The 14023-nt window shown below is 43.8% G+C and overlaps 1 protein-coding gene across 3 annotated transcripts; it reads right to left on the bottom strand.

Moving 5' to 3' along the window:
- Positions 1-203: 203 nt before the first annotated feature.
- On the bottom strand, positions 204-8577 carry PEX11A (peroxisomal biogenesis factor 11 alpha). 3 transcript variants are annotated; one of them, XR_012716915.1, is made up of 5 exons: positions 8447-8577; positions 8176-8291; positions 3123-3722; positions 1914-1934; positions 204-354 (listed from the first exon to the last, which is right to left on the bottom strand). XR_012716915.1 is itself a non-coding variant. In XM_075277671.1 (4 exons), exons 1-3 carry the CDS (start codon positions 8500-8502, stop codon positions 3160-3162), a joined length of 735 nt encoding a protein of 244 aa, XP_075133772.1. In that variant the 5' UTR covers positions 8503-8577; the 3' UTR covers positions 1582-1616; positions 3123-3159. The 3 variants fall into 3 exon arrangements, 1 of the variants encoding a protein (XP_075133772.1); XR_012716916.1 differs by lacking the exon at positions 204-354 and adding an exon at positions 1593-1616; XM_075277671.1 differs by lacking the exons at positions 204-354; positions 1914-1934 and adding an exon at positions 1582-1616.
- Between the last annotated feature and the right edge of the window lie 5446 nt (positions 8578-14023).

Genomic DNA, 14023 nt, shown 5'->3' with positions numbered 1-14023 from the left:
CACAGTCATTGTATAACCTAACACAGTTATTGTATCACCTTACACAGTCATTGTATCACCTAGAACACAGTCATTGTATCACCTAACACACAGTCATTGTATTACCTAGCACACAGTCATTGTATCCCCTAGAACACAGTCATTGTATCACCTAGTACACAGTCATTGTATCACCTAGTACACAGTCATTGTATCACCTAGCACGCAGTCATTGTATCACCTAGCACACAGTCATTGTATCACCTAGTACACAGTCATTGTATCACCTAGCATACAGTCATTGTATCACCTAGTACACAGTCATTGTATCACCTAGCATAGTCATTGTATTACCTAGCATAGTCATTGTATCACCTAGCATACAGTCATTGTATCACCTAGCACACAGTCATTGTATCACCTAGCATAGTCATTGTATCACCTAGCATACAGTCATTGTATCACCTAGCACACAGTCATTGTATCATCTAGCACACAGTCATTGTATCATCTAGCACACAGTCATTGTATCATCTAGAACACAGTCATTGTATTACCTAGTACACAGTCATTGTATCACCTAACACAGTTATTGTATCACCTAACACAGTCATTGTATCACCTAACACAGTCATTGTATCATCTAGAACACAGTCATTGTATCACCTAGCACACAGTCATTGTATCACCTAACACAGTCATTGTATCACCTAGCATAGTCATTGTATCACCTAGAACACAGTCATTGTATCACCTAACACACAGTCATTGTATTACCTAGCACACAGTCATTGTATCACCTAGAACACAGTCATTGTATCACCTAACACAGTCATTGTATCACCTAGAACATAGTCATTGTATCACCTAGTACACAGTCATTGTATCATCTAGAACACAGTCATTGTATTACCTAGTACACAGTCATTGTATAACCTAACACAGTTATTGTATCACCTTACACAGTCATTGTATCACCTAGAACACAGTCATTGTATCACCTAACACACAGTCATTGTATTACCTAGCACACAGTCATTGTATCCCCTAGAACACAGTCATTGTATCACCTAGTACACAGTCATTGTATCACCTAGTACACAGTCATTGTATCACCTAGTACACAGTCATTGTATCACCTAGCACACAGTCATTGTATCATCTAGAACACAGTCATTGTATCACCTAGCACACAGTCATTGTATCATCTAGAACACAGTCATTGTATTACCTAGTACACAGTCATTGTATCACCTAACACAGTCATTGTATCACCTAACACAGTCATTGTATCATCTAGAACACAGTCATTGTATTACCTAGTACACAGTCATTGTATCACCTAACACAGTCATTGTATCATCTAGAACACAGTCATTGTATCATCTAGAACACAGTCATTGTATCACCTAGCACACAGTCATTGTATCATCTAGAACACAGTCATTGTATTACCTAGTACACAGTCATTGTATCACCTAGCACACAGTCATTGTATCATCTAGAACACAGTCATTGTATTACCTAGTACACAGTCATTGTATCACCTAGTACACAGTCATTGTATTACCTAGTACACAGTCATTGTATCACCAAGCACACAGTCATTGTATCACCTAGCATAGTCATTGTATCACCTAGTACACAGTTATTGCATCACCTAGCACACAGTCATTGTATCACCTAGAACACAGTCATTGTATCACCTAGCACACAGTCATTGTATCACCTAGCACACAGTCATTGTATCACCTAGCACACAGTCATTGTATCACCTAGTACACAGTTATTGTATCACCTAGCATAGTCATTGTAGCACCTAGCACACAGTCATTGTATCACCTAGCACACAGTCATTGTATCACCTAGTACACAGTCATTGTATCACCTAGCACACAGTCATTGTATCACCTAGCACACAGTTATTGTATCACCTAGCATAGTCATTGTATCACCTAGCACACAGTCATTGTATCACCTAGCATACCGTCATTGTAGCACCTAGCACACAGTCATTGTATCACCTAACACAGTCATTGTATCACCTAGCACACAGTCATTGTATCACCTAGCACACAGTCATTGTATCACCTAGCACACAGTCATTGTATCACCTAGTACACAGTCATTGTATCACCTAGCACACAGTCATTGTATCACCTAGCACACAGTCATTGTATCACCTAGCACACAGTCATTGTATCACCTAGCACACAGTCATTGTACCACCTAGTACACAGTCATTGTATCACCTAGCACACAGTTATTGTATCACCTAGCACACAGTCATTGTATCACCTAGCACACAGTCATTGTATCACCTAGCACACAGTCATTGTATCACCTAGTACACAGTCATTGTATCACCTAGCACACAGTCATTGTATCACCTAGCACACAGTCATTGTATCACCTAGCACACAGTCATTGTATCACCTAGCACACAGTCATTGTACCACCTAGTACACAGTCATTGTATCACCTAGCACACAGTTATTGTATCACCTAGCACACAGTCATTGTATCACCTAGTACACAGTTATTGTATCACCTAGCATAGTCATTGTAGCACCTAGCACACAGTCATTGTATCACCTAGCACACAGTCATTGTATCACCTAGTACACAGTCATTGTATCACCTAGCACACAGTCATTGTATCACCTAGCACACAGTTATTGTATCACCTAGCATAGTCATTGTATCATCTAGCACACAGTCATTGTATCACCTAGCATACCGTCATTGTAGCACCTAGCACACAGTCATTGTATCACCTAACACAGTCATTGTATCACCTAGCACACAGTCATTGTATCACCTAGCACACAGTCATTGTATCACCTAGCACACAGTCATTGTATCACCTAGTACACAGTCATTGTATCACCTAGCACACAGTCATTGTATCACCTAGCACACAGTCATTGTATCACCTAGCACACAGTCATTGTATCACCTAGCACACAGTCATTGTACCACCTAGTACACAGTCATTGTATCACCTAGCACACAGTTATTGTATCACCTAGCACACAGTCATTGTATCACCTAGCACACAGTCATTGTATCACCTAGCACACAGTCATTGTATCACCTAGTACACAGTCATTGTATCACCTAGCACACAGTTATTACATCACCTAGCAGCATCAGATATGTCGCCATCATTTCCTCCCGTCAGTGTTTTAACCTTAACTGCGGATTCGCTACAGTCATAATGCCCACAATTGAGGACACCAGGCCACATATTCCAATGAACCCAGGATTGGTTTTGTAAAACCCTAAGCGATCAAGAGGACTAAAAAGATCACACACGTTTTTTAAGGTGTCTAATAGGACGGGAGGATGGTTCTTTAAACTCAAGTAGAGTATAACTAAGAAGTTGTCCAGGCTCTTCAGCAAGGTATGGCTTGAATTCAGGGTAGGACCATTCTCACAATGTGCCACCTTTTGCTTGCCCTTCTTCTCTTCCTCCATGCAGTTTACTATCACATACACATCCCTGGCTAGATGGAGGAGCAGAGAGTAGAAATAACATTGGCTGGCTCGATGGCGCCACTTCTCCTTGTTGATGTTGGAGACTAGATCCACACTTCTCACCCATAGGACAGTGTCACACGTGAAATAAAGGACGCGGTTTAGGTTGGCCGCGGTTAAACAGTAGCACAGAAAGGGATCGGAGAGCTGGATAGAGGCTTTGGAAGCTTCTATGGCATGCACCATGTTACCTAGCCGGAAGACTGAAAGACAATAAATAGTTAATAATTTATCAGCCAGATCAATACTGTGACAAACGTCAACCAAATAATCACTCTAAACATCCAGTATACCAATGGCAGGGGAACGTATGGCCAGCTGGACCTTCACCCAGCATTAAAGGGGTTATCCCTATTTTTTTTAATGGTGGGACAACCCCTTTAATAGCTGATCATGGAGGGTTTCAGGTACTGGATGTGCAAGGTATCTTGTTAATGCCCTAATTTAAAGAAGATCATATCTTTTGCTGCCCCAATTTTTTGGCTTCTGCATTAGAGCACAGGTTGGACCTGAAGGATTTGTAGACTATTAAAAAAAATGCATAATGGGGGAAGGTTCACAATCTAAGAACTAAAGGAGATTAGAGGAGGGCTGGACAAATCACACTTCTAGAAATTTTCAGTTCTTTCTTAACCTTAACTTTTTGAGTTGTTTTCTGTGGTTATGACTAGAGATGAGCGAACAGTGAAATATTCAAGATTCGTTTTGAGTAGAGCCTCAATATTCAACTACTCGATCAAATATCAAATCCCATTATAGTCTATGGGAAAAAATGCTTGTTTCAGGGGAAATAACTATTCGACTAAAGGAGAGTCACCAAGTCCAGGAGGAGAGTGTTTAGGAGGAGCGCTGTGCAGTTATAGTCTATGTGGACCGTGCGCTTTAACTGAACACCGCTTGCAGTTGCGCTGATAAAAAGTAAGCTCCCTTGTAACAGCAAGCTGCCAGCTCTCCTGACTAGCAAAGACGAGCCTGCGGCAAATCAACGCTGGTTCTGCAGCAGGCTCGTCCTTGCTAGTCGGGAGAGCTGGCAGCTTGATGTTACGAGGGAGCTGACTTTTTCTCATAGGAATGAATAGACCAGCGTTGATTGGCCAGTGTACAGCATTTGGCCAATCAACGCTGGTTCTGCCGGAGGCTCGTCTGTGAGGAGGCGGAGTCTAAGATTGGACCACAGCAGTCTTCATTGTGGTCCGCTCTTAGACTCCGCCTCCTCACAGACGAGTCTCCGGCAGAACCAGCGTTGATTGGCTGAATGCTGTACACTGGCCAATCAACGCTGGTCAATGCATTCCTATGAGAAAGAGAGTTAGCTCCCTCATAAAAGCAAGCTGCCAGCTCTCCCGACTAGCAAGGACGAGCCTGCTGCAGAACCAGCGTTGATTTGCCGAATGCTATAGCTATAGCATTCCACAAATTAACACTGGTTCTGAATCGAATCTTTACTGCGAATAGCGAGTAGTATTTGAACGATTATGAGTATTTCGAACACTGTAGTATTTGTTTGAATACCTACTGGATCGAATACTACTCGCTCATCTCTAGTTATGGTATGTTCTTACTAAGGGACTAGAAGGAATCTAAATCAACAGTAGTTTGTCCATCCCGGGATTAGAGGATTACAGGAAGAGAAGCAAGCATGGTGGTAATCTGATGAATCTGGTGTACCTACAATTTTAGAAAACTTTTAAAGGGAACCTATCAGGTCTATTCGGGACACTAAATCACCTAAAGGACCTTATAGACCGGGGGTTTAGTGTCCCAAATTGCTCTGTTTTAAATCCACCTGTGCCTGTCTGTAGTTACCCAGAGATGAGTCTGATAAGTCTCATCGGACTCCTCTCTGGTGCTCCCGGCGTCTGCGCAGTTCTGCAGTGAAGCTGAGGATGTACACCCTGGCTTCAGTGCGCATGTGCCGGAGGTATGGCGCACGCGCACTAAAGCTGAGGTATATTCCTCTGCTCTCCATGAAGAACTGTCGGTGCAAGGAGTACAGTGGCGCGTCATTCACTAGCCGGTCCCACCGAGGTGAACAGGAGGTCATATAATGATAAAATAGTCGAAAAAATCCAAGAACTGTCCAGGTGGGGGAACAGAGGATCATGGTAAAGACAGACAAACAGCACAGATGAAAGGAAGCCTAACACCACTGAAATCTCTTCTAAACCACTTATATTCTGCTGTTGTGTTTCTGAGTAACAGCGCACTGATAGTGCTGAAGGGGTTTTTCGGGTACTATTAACCTAAGGTTAAGTCATCCATTAAGTTCGGCAGGGGTCCAACACTCAGACCCTCAACTGATCAGCTGTTTGAAGAGGTTGCAGTTTCTCAGAAGTGAACTGTAGCCTCTTCAGTACTTACTAGAGATGAGCGAGTAGTATTCGATCGAATACCTCCCCGCCATAGGTATGCGTGTAAGCGGCCGAACACCGAGGGGTTAAGAGCATCGAATATTCCATGCGTTTAACCCCTTGGTGTTCGGCCGCTCACACGAATACCTATGGCGGGGAGGTGTTCGATCAAATGCTACTCGCTCATCTCTTGTACTTACCAAGCACAGTGACGTATGTTTACACAGGGGCTGTACTTGGTATCGCAGGTTGGTCCAATCACTTGAATGGGACTGAGCTATGATAAAAAAAAATGGATGCCAAGAGACCACAGAACTGACTTATGCTACTCTTATGCTATTGTCTGTCACAACTTGCTCAAATATACAACTGGTTCTGTTGCAACAAGTATATCAGAGGCAGATCAGCTGGGTCATGGACACACCCGGCAGAGCGCTCGTTGCAGCAATGTTCCGGCAGATGCTACCATGTCTTAGATTCACCAAACATTGATCAGAGTAACAGCTGATTTTCTCTTGAAGAAGTTCGCTCTTTGACACAATAATATGTTCACTACATTGCTAACCCGCCACAACAGCATATAAGGTTTACAAAATATTGAGGTAGGTGCTGCTTCACTGCATAGTTGGAATTTTTTCTCTAGCCCCCACCATTCCTGAGTAAACATTGCTGTTAGTACTCTGTACTGTCAGGTGGGCTGTCCCAGACTACTTGCTCCTGTTTAGGACCGCCCACCTGATATTAAAACTTAATTAGCTTTGGGTGCTGAAACTAACAGTGTTGATTGCTCAGGAATGGTGGGGGCTAGAGTAAAAATTCCAACCACGCCAGAATCAATGGAGCAGCACCTATTGAGGGATGTAAAAAGCAGGAGTTGGTGGAGGTGGTGAAAAGTCCCCTTTAATAAAAGGTGCTTTTTAAGACAAACCCATTTCATGTGTCCTGTTAGAACCTACAGAAATCCTACAATACAGAGAACCAAAGCCAAGACCCAGTCCATTCACTTTCCACTACAGGGAAAATGTATGACCGGTCGTCCACTACCTCCGATGATAACAACAGATTATCATGCACCTGGCTTAAAGGGAACCGGTCACCAAGAAAATGTAGTGTAATCTACCAGCACCATGTTATAGAGCAGGAGGAGCTGAGCAGATTGATGTATAGTTTGTGTAAAAAGATCCAGTAACTTGTCACTTGTGATTGACAACCTTCCCTGTAGGTGTATACCTACAAAGATAGCTGTCAGTCACTGGTCAGCCCCACCCACTGGACACCTAACTCAAGACCAAGCAGATATTTAATGTGTTTATCCAATTATAAAACAACTTCTCATCATAAGAAACTTTGGAATATATCTTATTATAGAAATCTGTTTCTTTTTCTATGAGCTGTTTGTGTGTCTTCACTAAGACTGTTTGTTTACATAGAGTCTGTCTCCCTGTTCACATCATATACAGAATCTATGGAGAGGGGAGGAGGAGGAGGAGGCTATTAATTGATTCACTGTCTCGTTTGGTGCAGGGGTAGAGTCTTATTTTAGTTAGGGTAAATTCACACAGGATTTTTTGGTCAGGAATTTGAGGCCGTATCCGCCTCAAAATCATGACCAAAAAGATGGCTCTTATTGATTTCAATGAGAGCCGGTCAGTTCTTTTTTCTGCAAGCCATTTGTTCCGGCTCCTGGAAACAGAAGCGACATGCTCATTCTTCAGGCGAATTCGTCTTGTGACATCCGCCTGAAGACACTCCCTCCTCCTGACTAGGCCCATTCATTTGAGCCTAATCTGGAGCGGAGTGCCGCAGCTACCCGTATTTTGGCCCTCCGCCTCAGGTTCTGGTCCAAAAAACCCCGTGTGAACTTACCCTGAAAATAGCTCCCTGTCTCCCAGTGTAGCAGCTTTTCCAGCACCCACCTGCTCTCCCCTCCCCTCTCCATAGATTTCTATGTAAAAAGCTCAGTCTAATAAGCTGAGAAGGAAACATATTTCTTTAATAAGATATATTACAAAGTTTCTTGTATTCTCCTGTACTATTCATTTATGAAAGTTGTTTTATAATCGGAGTTATGCTTTAAATGAATACTATACAAGTTATACTGAATCTATATCCATGTACTCAGCTCCTCCCACCTGCCGATGAGAGGGCATGTTCAATGTGACAGGTTCTATTTAATATGAATATATTAACATGTAGATTGAACAATGCCGGGAATATCAGGTAGGTAGACCAGTAGACAGCAATGAGATAGTTAGTAGATAAGTAGGATGAGCCACAACTAAGGAGCGCCAGGTCTAGTACTTACGTTTACGGCCAGAACTCATGTTAGCCTCCACCCGTTTCAGCTTCATTACCACTTTCTCTCTGCCAGCTTTATTTTCTAAAACATAACTAAGCAACATGCATGCATACTGAGTAGCTCTGAAATGGAAAAAAATGAGCGTGATGGTGGAAATTTAGAAAGCGTATTGGCGGTACATCTCCTATACTACAGAATGACACTTGTGTAATGGTAAAGTGATACTACGACTAACATTAGAGGAACACTTGACACTTCTAGGGGTAAGAAATAGTACCTGAAGAGGCGGTCTCTCCCCTGACTCTGGTTCGTGAACTTCACAAATGAATCCATCTTCAGGACGATGCCTTGCAGCCAGGGTCGCTTTCACTAGATGTCAAAGGTCGTGCCTGGAAAGGAGCTGTTTCTGGTAGGTGTGATGTCACGGGAAGGGGCAGGGTGTAGCAGATTAACTACTGAGCACATAGCAGGAAGCAGCAGGGTCATTGTGTGTGTGCATGGGCATGGTGGAGGAGGGAGGAGGCGCAGGGCACCGCTGGGTGATACGGGGGTTCTTACATGGGACTGTGTGTTAGAGGGGGCTAAAGGGAGAGGAACAATTTTTTGTAGGGGATTGTAAGAGGGGGATAAAGGGAGGGGACTGAGGTTTTTGCACTGGACTGTATGCTGGAGTATGCCGGAGGGGGCTAAATGGAGGAGAGGGATGTTTTTAAATGGGGCTGTATTTTGGAAAGGGTTAAAGGGAGATGAGTAAAGTTTTTACATGGGACTGTATGTTGTTGTGACTAAGGCAAGATGAATTATGATTTTATGATGCGACTGTATGTTGGAAGGAATTAGAGGGAGGTGAGTGATGTTTTACATGGGACTGTATGCTGGAGGGAGATGAAGGGAAGGGATGATGTTTTTATATTGGACTGTATGTTGAAGGTGACTATAGGAGAGCAAGTGATGTTCTTACATAGGACTGTATGTTATTGGGGACTACAGGGAGGACAGTGGTAGTTTTACATAGAAGTGTATGTTGGAGAGGTCTAAAGGGAGGAAGGTGATGGCTTTATATGGGACTGTATGTTGGAGTGAGATAAAGGAAGGGATAATATGTTTTTACATGGGACTGTATGTTGGAAGGGGCTAAGGGAGAGTAGAGATGCTTTTACATGGGACTGGAGGGTGCTGACAGATGAGGACTGATTTATTTCCTTTTTATTGGATTGTATGTTAGGGCAGGTTCACATGGGGAAAAACGAAGAGAAAGTCTTCTTCGTTTTCTGCTGCCATATTTGGCCACGGTGCCATGGCGGCTTTCCTCTGCTGAATAGACTGAGATGAATGGGCCTAATGGGCAGGGACTCCCGAAATCCGAAGAAGATTCCTACATGTGAACGTACCCTTAGAGGCATAGATGGATTATAATATGTGTGATGTTTCTCACATGGGATTATTCTGTATGTTGGAGGGGGCTGAAGGGGAAGGAGTGATGTCTCAGGTGGGACTGTATTTTGGAAGGGGTGAATGAGGGATTACTTATTTACACGGGACGGCATGTTTGAGGAGCTGAAAGATTTTTACATAATCCTGTAATTTGGAGGGTGTGTGAGTGAGTATCCTGAGGATAGGCCATTATCTTGAAACCAAAAACCTCTGTTCTTTAAATAAAGGTAACACCTACATACTTGTGACTACCTGACTACAATGACTGATAACACTTCTACCTTACAATATCCCTTATGATCCACTTTTTAAAATTCCAAACCGCTAGATAAATCCCCTCCCACTTTTGATATGAATTACCATTAGCATATCATCCTGTGAAGGGCTATCCCACGTTCACATCTCTGCTGTACACTCCATAATATAGCATCAATGTTGTATTCCTCATAGATTCGCCTGTTAAAGCAATCCCTCTGTGTGTGTACAAGGCCTTCATAAATTCCTTGAGGGGTGTAGTTACCAAACTAGGGTAACTTTTGGAGGATTTCCACTGAACTGATACTTTAGGGACTCTGCAAAGGAGACATGGCACCTGAAAACTATTCCAGAAAAATCTTATTTTCAAAATCACAGAGACGATTCTTCCTTAGGCCAGGGCCTCTCGTGACGTTTAACTGTCCCTGCAAAGTGGACTTTCGAATCCCATCCACACGTTGCGGAAAAATCCATGCAATCATTTGTGAATTTTCCAAATTTCCTATATTTCCATAAATAAATGCAAAAAAATTGTTTAGCTCTAAATTGGAGCACCATGTGTCATAAAATAATCTCAAAATCACTTGCGTAAGTTAACCCCTTAAGGACACGGTCATTTTTGCATTTTTCGTTTTTCCCTCCTCACATTTCAAGAGCCATAACTTTTTTATTTTTCAGTTCACAGACTCACATGAAGGCTTATTGTTTTCAAAACAAAACATCTACCGAAATATGCCCTTTCCTTACCAGAGATACACTAAAGACACTTATTGTCTCTCTGATTCATTCTCGCCTTGACTACTGTAACTCCTTACTAATCGGTCTTCCCCTCACTAAACTCTCCCCTCTACAATCTATTCTGAATGCAGCGGCCAGGCTCATCTATCAGGCGAGACACTACAGCGAGGCCTCCGGTCTGTGCCAGTCACTACATTGGCTGTCTGTTCATTATAGAATAAAATATAAAGTTATCCCCCTCATCCACAAGGCTCTCCATAATGCCGCACCTCCATACATTTCCTCCCTCATCTCTGTCTACCGCCTCTGTTCACTCAATGACCTAACACTTACATCCTCTATTATCAGAACCTCCCACGCTCGTATACAAGACTTCTCCCGAGCTGCACCACTTCTCTGGAATGCTCTACCCCGGACAATCAAATTAACTCCCAACTTCTACAGCTTCAAACGCAAACTAAAGACGCATCTTATCAGACAGGCCGATCACAATTCCTAATGTAAACCCATCTGTACTGTAATTAGAATCCCTAAAATGAACCCTCCTCTGTCCTCACTCCCACATTGCCCCACATGATATGATGCCATTTCAAGCTGTAACGTTATATGTCCAAGCACCATCCACATGTTATAGGACACGACTGGTGACGGCTCATAAAGTTTTATGTTTGTGTAATGACAGTCACCTCTATTAGAAAATTGCCTGACCACTGTATAAGCAATGCCGCCCCTGCTACCTCTTGTGTCACCCCCTCTACCTCATAGATTGTAAGCTCTTGCGAGCAGGGCCCTCAGTCCCATTGTGTAAAGTGACTATTTCTTTGTAATGTATCTTTTTGTACTTGAACCCTACAAATTGTACAGCGCTGCGGAATATGTTGGCACTATGTAAATAAAATGTATTATTATTATTATTACTATACTATTAGTTTTGTATTTCAATCAATGTAATTCACGTTTTATTCACTAGAGGGAGCTCTGTGTGTTACTTGTTCAATCTGCATCTAATACACTACACTGAGTAATATTACTGTACTGTAGTTTCCAATACATTCTGTTTATACTGTGCCCATATTCTAAGATATCCCATATAAAATGTCTTGACACTTTGTACACTTTTAAAAATTCCATACAAACAGCGAGCCATGTTGTCATACAGTGCCGGGCTAATGTTTGGACGCAGCTATTCTTTACATTGACTTTTCCTATTTTTCTAAACTGGTACTGTAATTTCATAGATTAGATAGTTATTACACTTGTTCCATTGCTAAAAGAACTGTGAAGAAATATAAAGGCTTAGATACACTGATCATTTAGATACACTGACTTCTTCATTGGGTCCTGATGATGATGATGATGGACCATTGACTCACAAAGAGTCGACCTTCAGCACTCAGGAAAGGAAAGAAAAACCACTGGAGGAAACCTCTAGGAAACCATGGCTGAAGGTCTGCCATGAAACGGATCCAGAATCTGCATTTCCTTCTAGAGGTCCATGGATGGTATGACACTTCATTCAGGCAGTCCATTGCCAATAGGTAGAGCAATCCCTTCTGGAGGTCTTTTGCTGGTAGGTGAAGACTCAGTTTTGGTTGTTTGTAAATACTATATACTGTATATATTTTTATGTTTGTCGCCTCCCCTGGGTCTCCGATCATTTTATACTCCAAAGTCTGAAAAGATCCCAGAGTATAATAATAGTTCATGGATGGTGTACTCCAAAAATATCGGGTTCTGACAAACCTGAAATTTTGGCAATATTTGTAACGACCACTGTAGGGGTCACTATGGGACATAATACTTTGTGGAGGGTCCGCTATATGACATTATACTGTGTGCATGGCTGCTGTGGGGTATTATACTGTGTGCAGGGGCCATTATGGGACATAATACTGTGTGCAGGGGCTGCTTTGGGTCATTATACTGTGTGCAGGGGCCGCTGTGGGGCATTATACTGTGTGCAGGGGCACTTTGGGGCGTTATACTGTGTGATGGCCACTTTTGGACATTATAGTGTGTGTAAATGGGGTGTTATACTGTGTGGTGACCAGGAAAGGGGCTCTATGCCATGGGTGGGGGAGGGCAAGTCAGTGGTTTGCTATGGGGCCCAGTCTTAGCTAGTTACACCCCTGCATCAGAGGCAGCCCCTTCCAGACTGTTGCAGGAGCCTCTCCTCTCATAGTTTGACCCTTCATTCTCAAGTTGTGATGTTCAGATACCATAATATTGGAAAGGGATTGTCTCATGAAGGTATCATAGCAAATTACTTAACTAGTTTTTTGCACTTTTCTGTTGCCTTCCAACATGTTTATGTATGTATGTGTATCTGTATGTATGCATGTATGTGTATATGTATGTGTATCTGTATGTATGTATGTTTATGCATACCTCCCAACCGTCCCGATTTCCGTGGGACAGTCACGATTTGGGTGACATGTCCCGCGGTCCCGGTTGGAGGGAGGTATGTCCCGATTTCAATTCAGATCTGCGTCCAGGGGACATGAGCTCCTGTGTCAGCTCCTCGCTTCAGCCGCATATGTGTCAGCGAGACCGGCGGCAGCGGGGAAGCGAGGAGCTGACACAGGTCAACTCCTCGCTTCTGGCGCATATGTGTCAGCGAGAGAGACACGCAGCGGCGAAGCGAGGAGCTGACCTGTGTCAGCTCCTTCCTTGAGCCGCATGTGTCAGCGAGAGAGGCGCGCAGAGAGTGGCGAGGGAGCGGAGGAGAAGGTAAGTTTAATGTGGAGGTGGAACGTGAATCTGGGGGCAGATGAAGGAGAGGACGGCATGACTCTGGGGGCAGATGAAGGAGAGGACGGCATGACACTGGGGGCAGATGAAGGAGGGGACGGCATGACACTGGGGGCAGAGATGGAGAGGACGGCATGACACTGGGGGCAGAGATGGAGAGGACGTCATGACACTGGGGGCAGAGATGTGGGGACATGAATCTGGGGGCAGAGATGGGGGACATGAATCTGGGGGCAGAGATGGAGGGGGGACATGAATCTGGGGCAGAGATGGGGGGACATGAATCTGGGGGCAGAGATGGAGGGGGGACATGAATCTGGGGGAAGAGATGAAGGGGGACATGAATCTGGGGGCAGAGATGGGGGGACATGAATCTGGGGTCAGAGATGGGGGGACATGAATCTGGGGGCAGAGATGGGGGACATGAATCTGGGGTCAGAGATGGGGGACATGAATCTGGGGGCAGAGATGGGGGACATGAATCTGGGGTCAGAGATGGGGGGACATGAATCTGGGGGCAGAGATGGGGGACATGAATCTGGGGGCAGAGATGGGGGACATGAATCTGGGGTCAGAGATGGGGGACATGAATCTGGGGGCAGAGATGGGGGACATGAATCTGGGGGCAGAGATGGAGGGGGGACATGAATCTGGGGGCAGAGATGGGGGGACATGA

This window comes from Leptodactylus fuscus, chromosome 6 (genome assembly GCF_031893055.1).
Source record: "Leptodactylus fuscus isolate aLepFus1 chromosome 6, aLepFus1.hap2, whole genome shotgun sequence".
Classification (NCBI taxonomy): domain Eukaryota; kingdom Metazoa; phylum Chordata; class Amphibia; order Anura; family Leptodactylidae; genus Leptodactylus; species Leptodactylus fuscus.
The sequence above is the reverse complement of the archived record's forward strand: the minus strand, read 5'-3'. Positions and strand labels throughout refer to the sequence as shown.

What these genes read in the sequence shown, in the direction of transcription:
- PEX11A (XM_075277671.1), bottom strand. Translation starts at nt 8,502, where the DNA reads ATGGATTCATTTGTGAAGTTCACGAACCAGAGTCAGGGGAGAGACCGC. An exon ending in GGGAGAGACCGCCTCTTCAG is followed by an intron (nt 8,292 to 8,446) that starts GTACTATTTCTT and finishes TTTCCATTTCAG; the next exon opens with AGCTACTCAGTATGCATGCA. An exon ending in CATGAGTTCTGGCCGTAAAC is followed by an intron (nt 3,723 to 8,175) that starts GTAAGTACTAGA and finishes ATTGTCTTTCAG; the next exon opens with TCTTCCGGCTAGGTAACATG.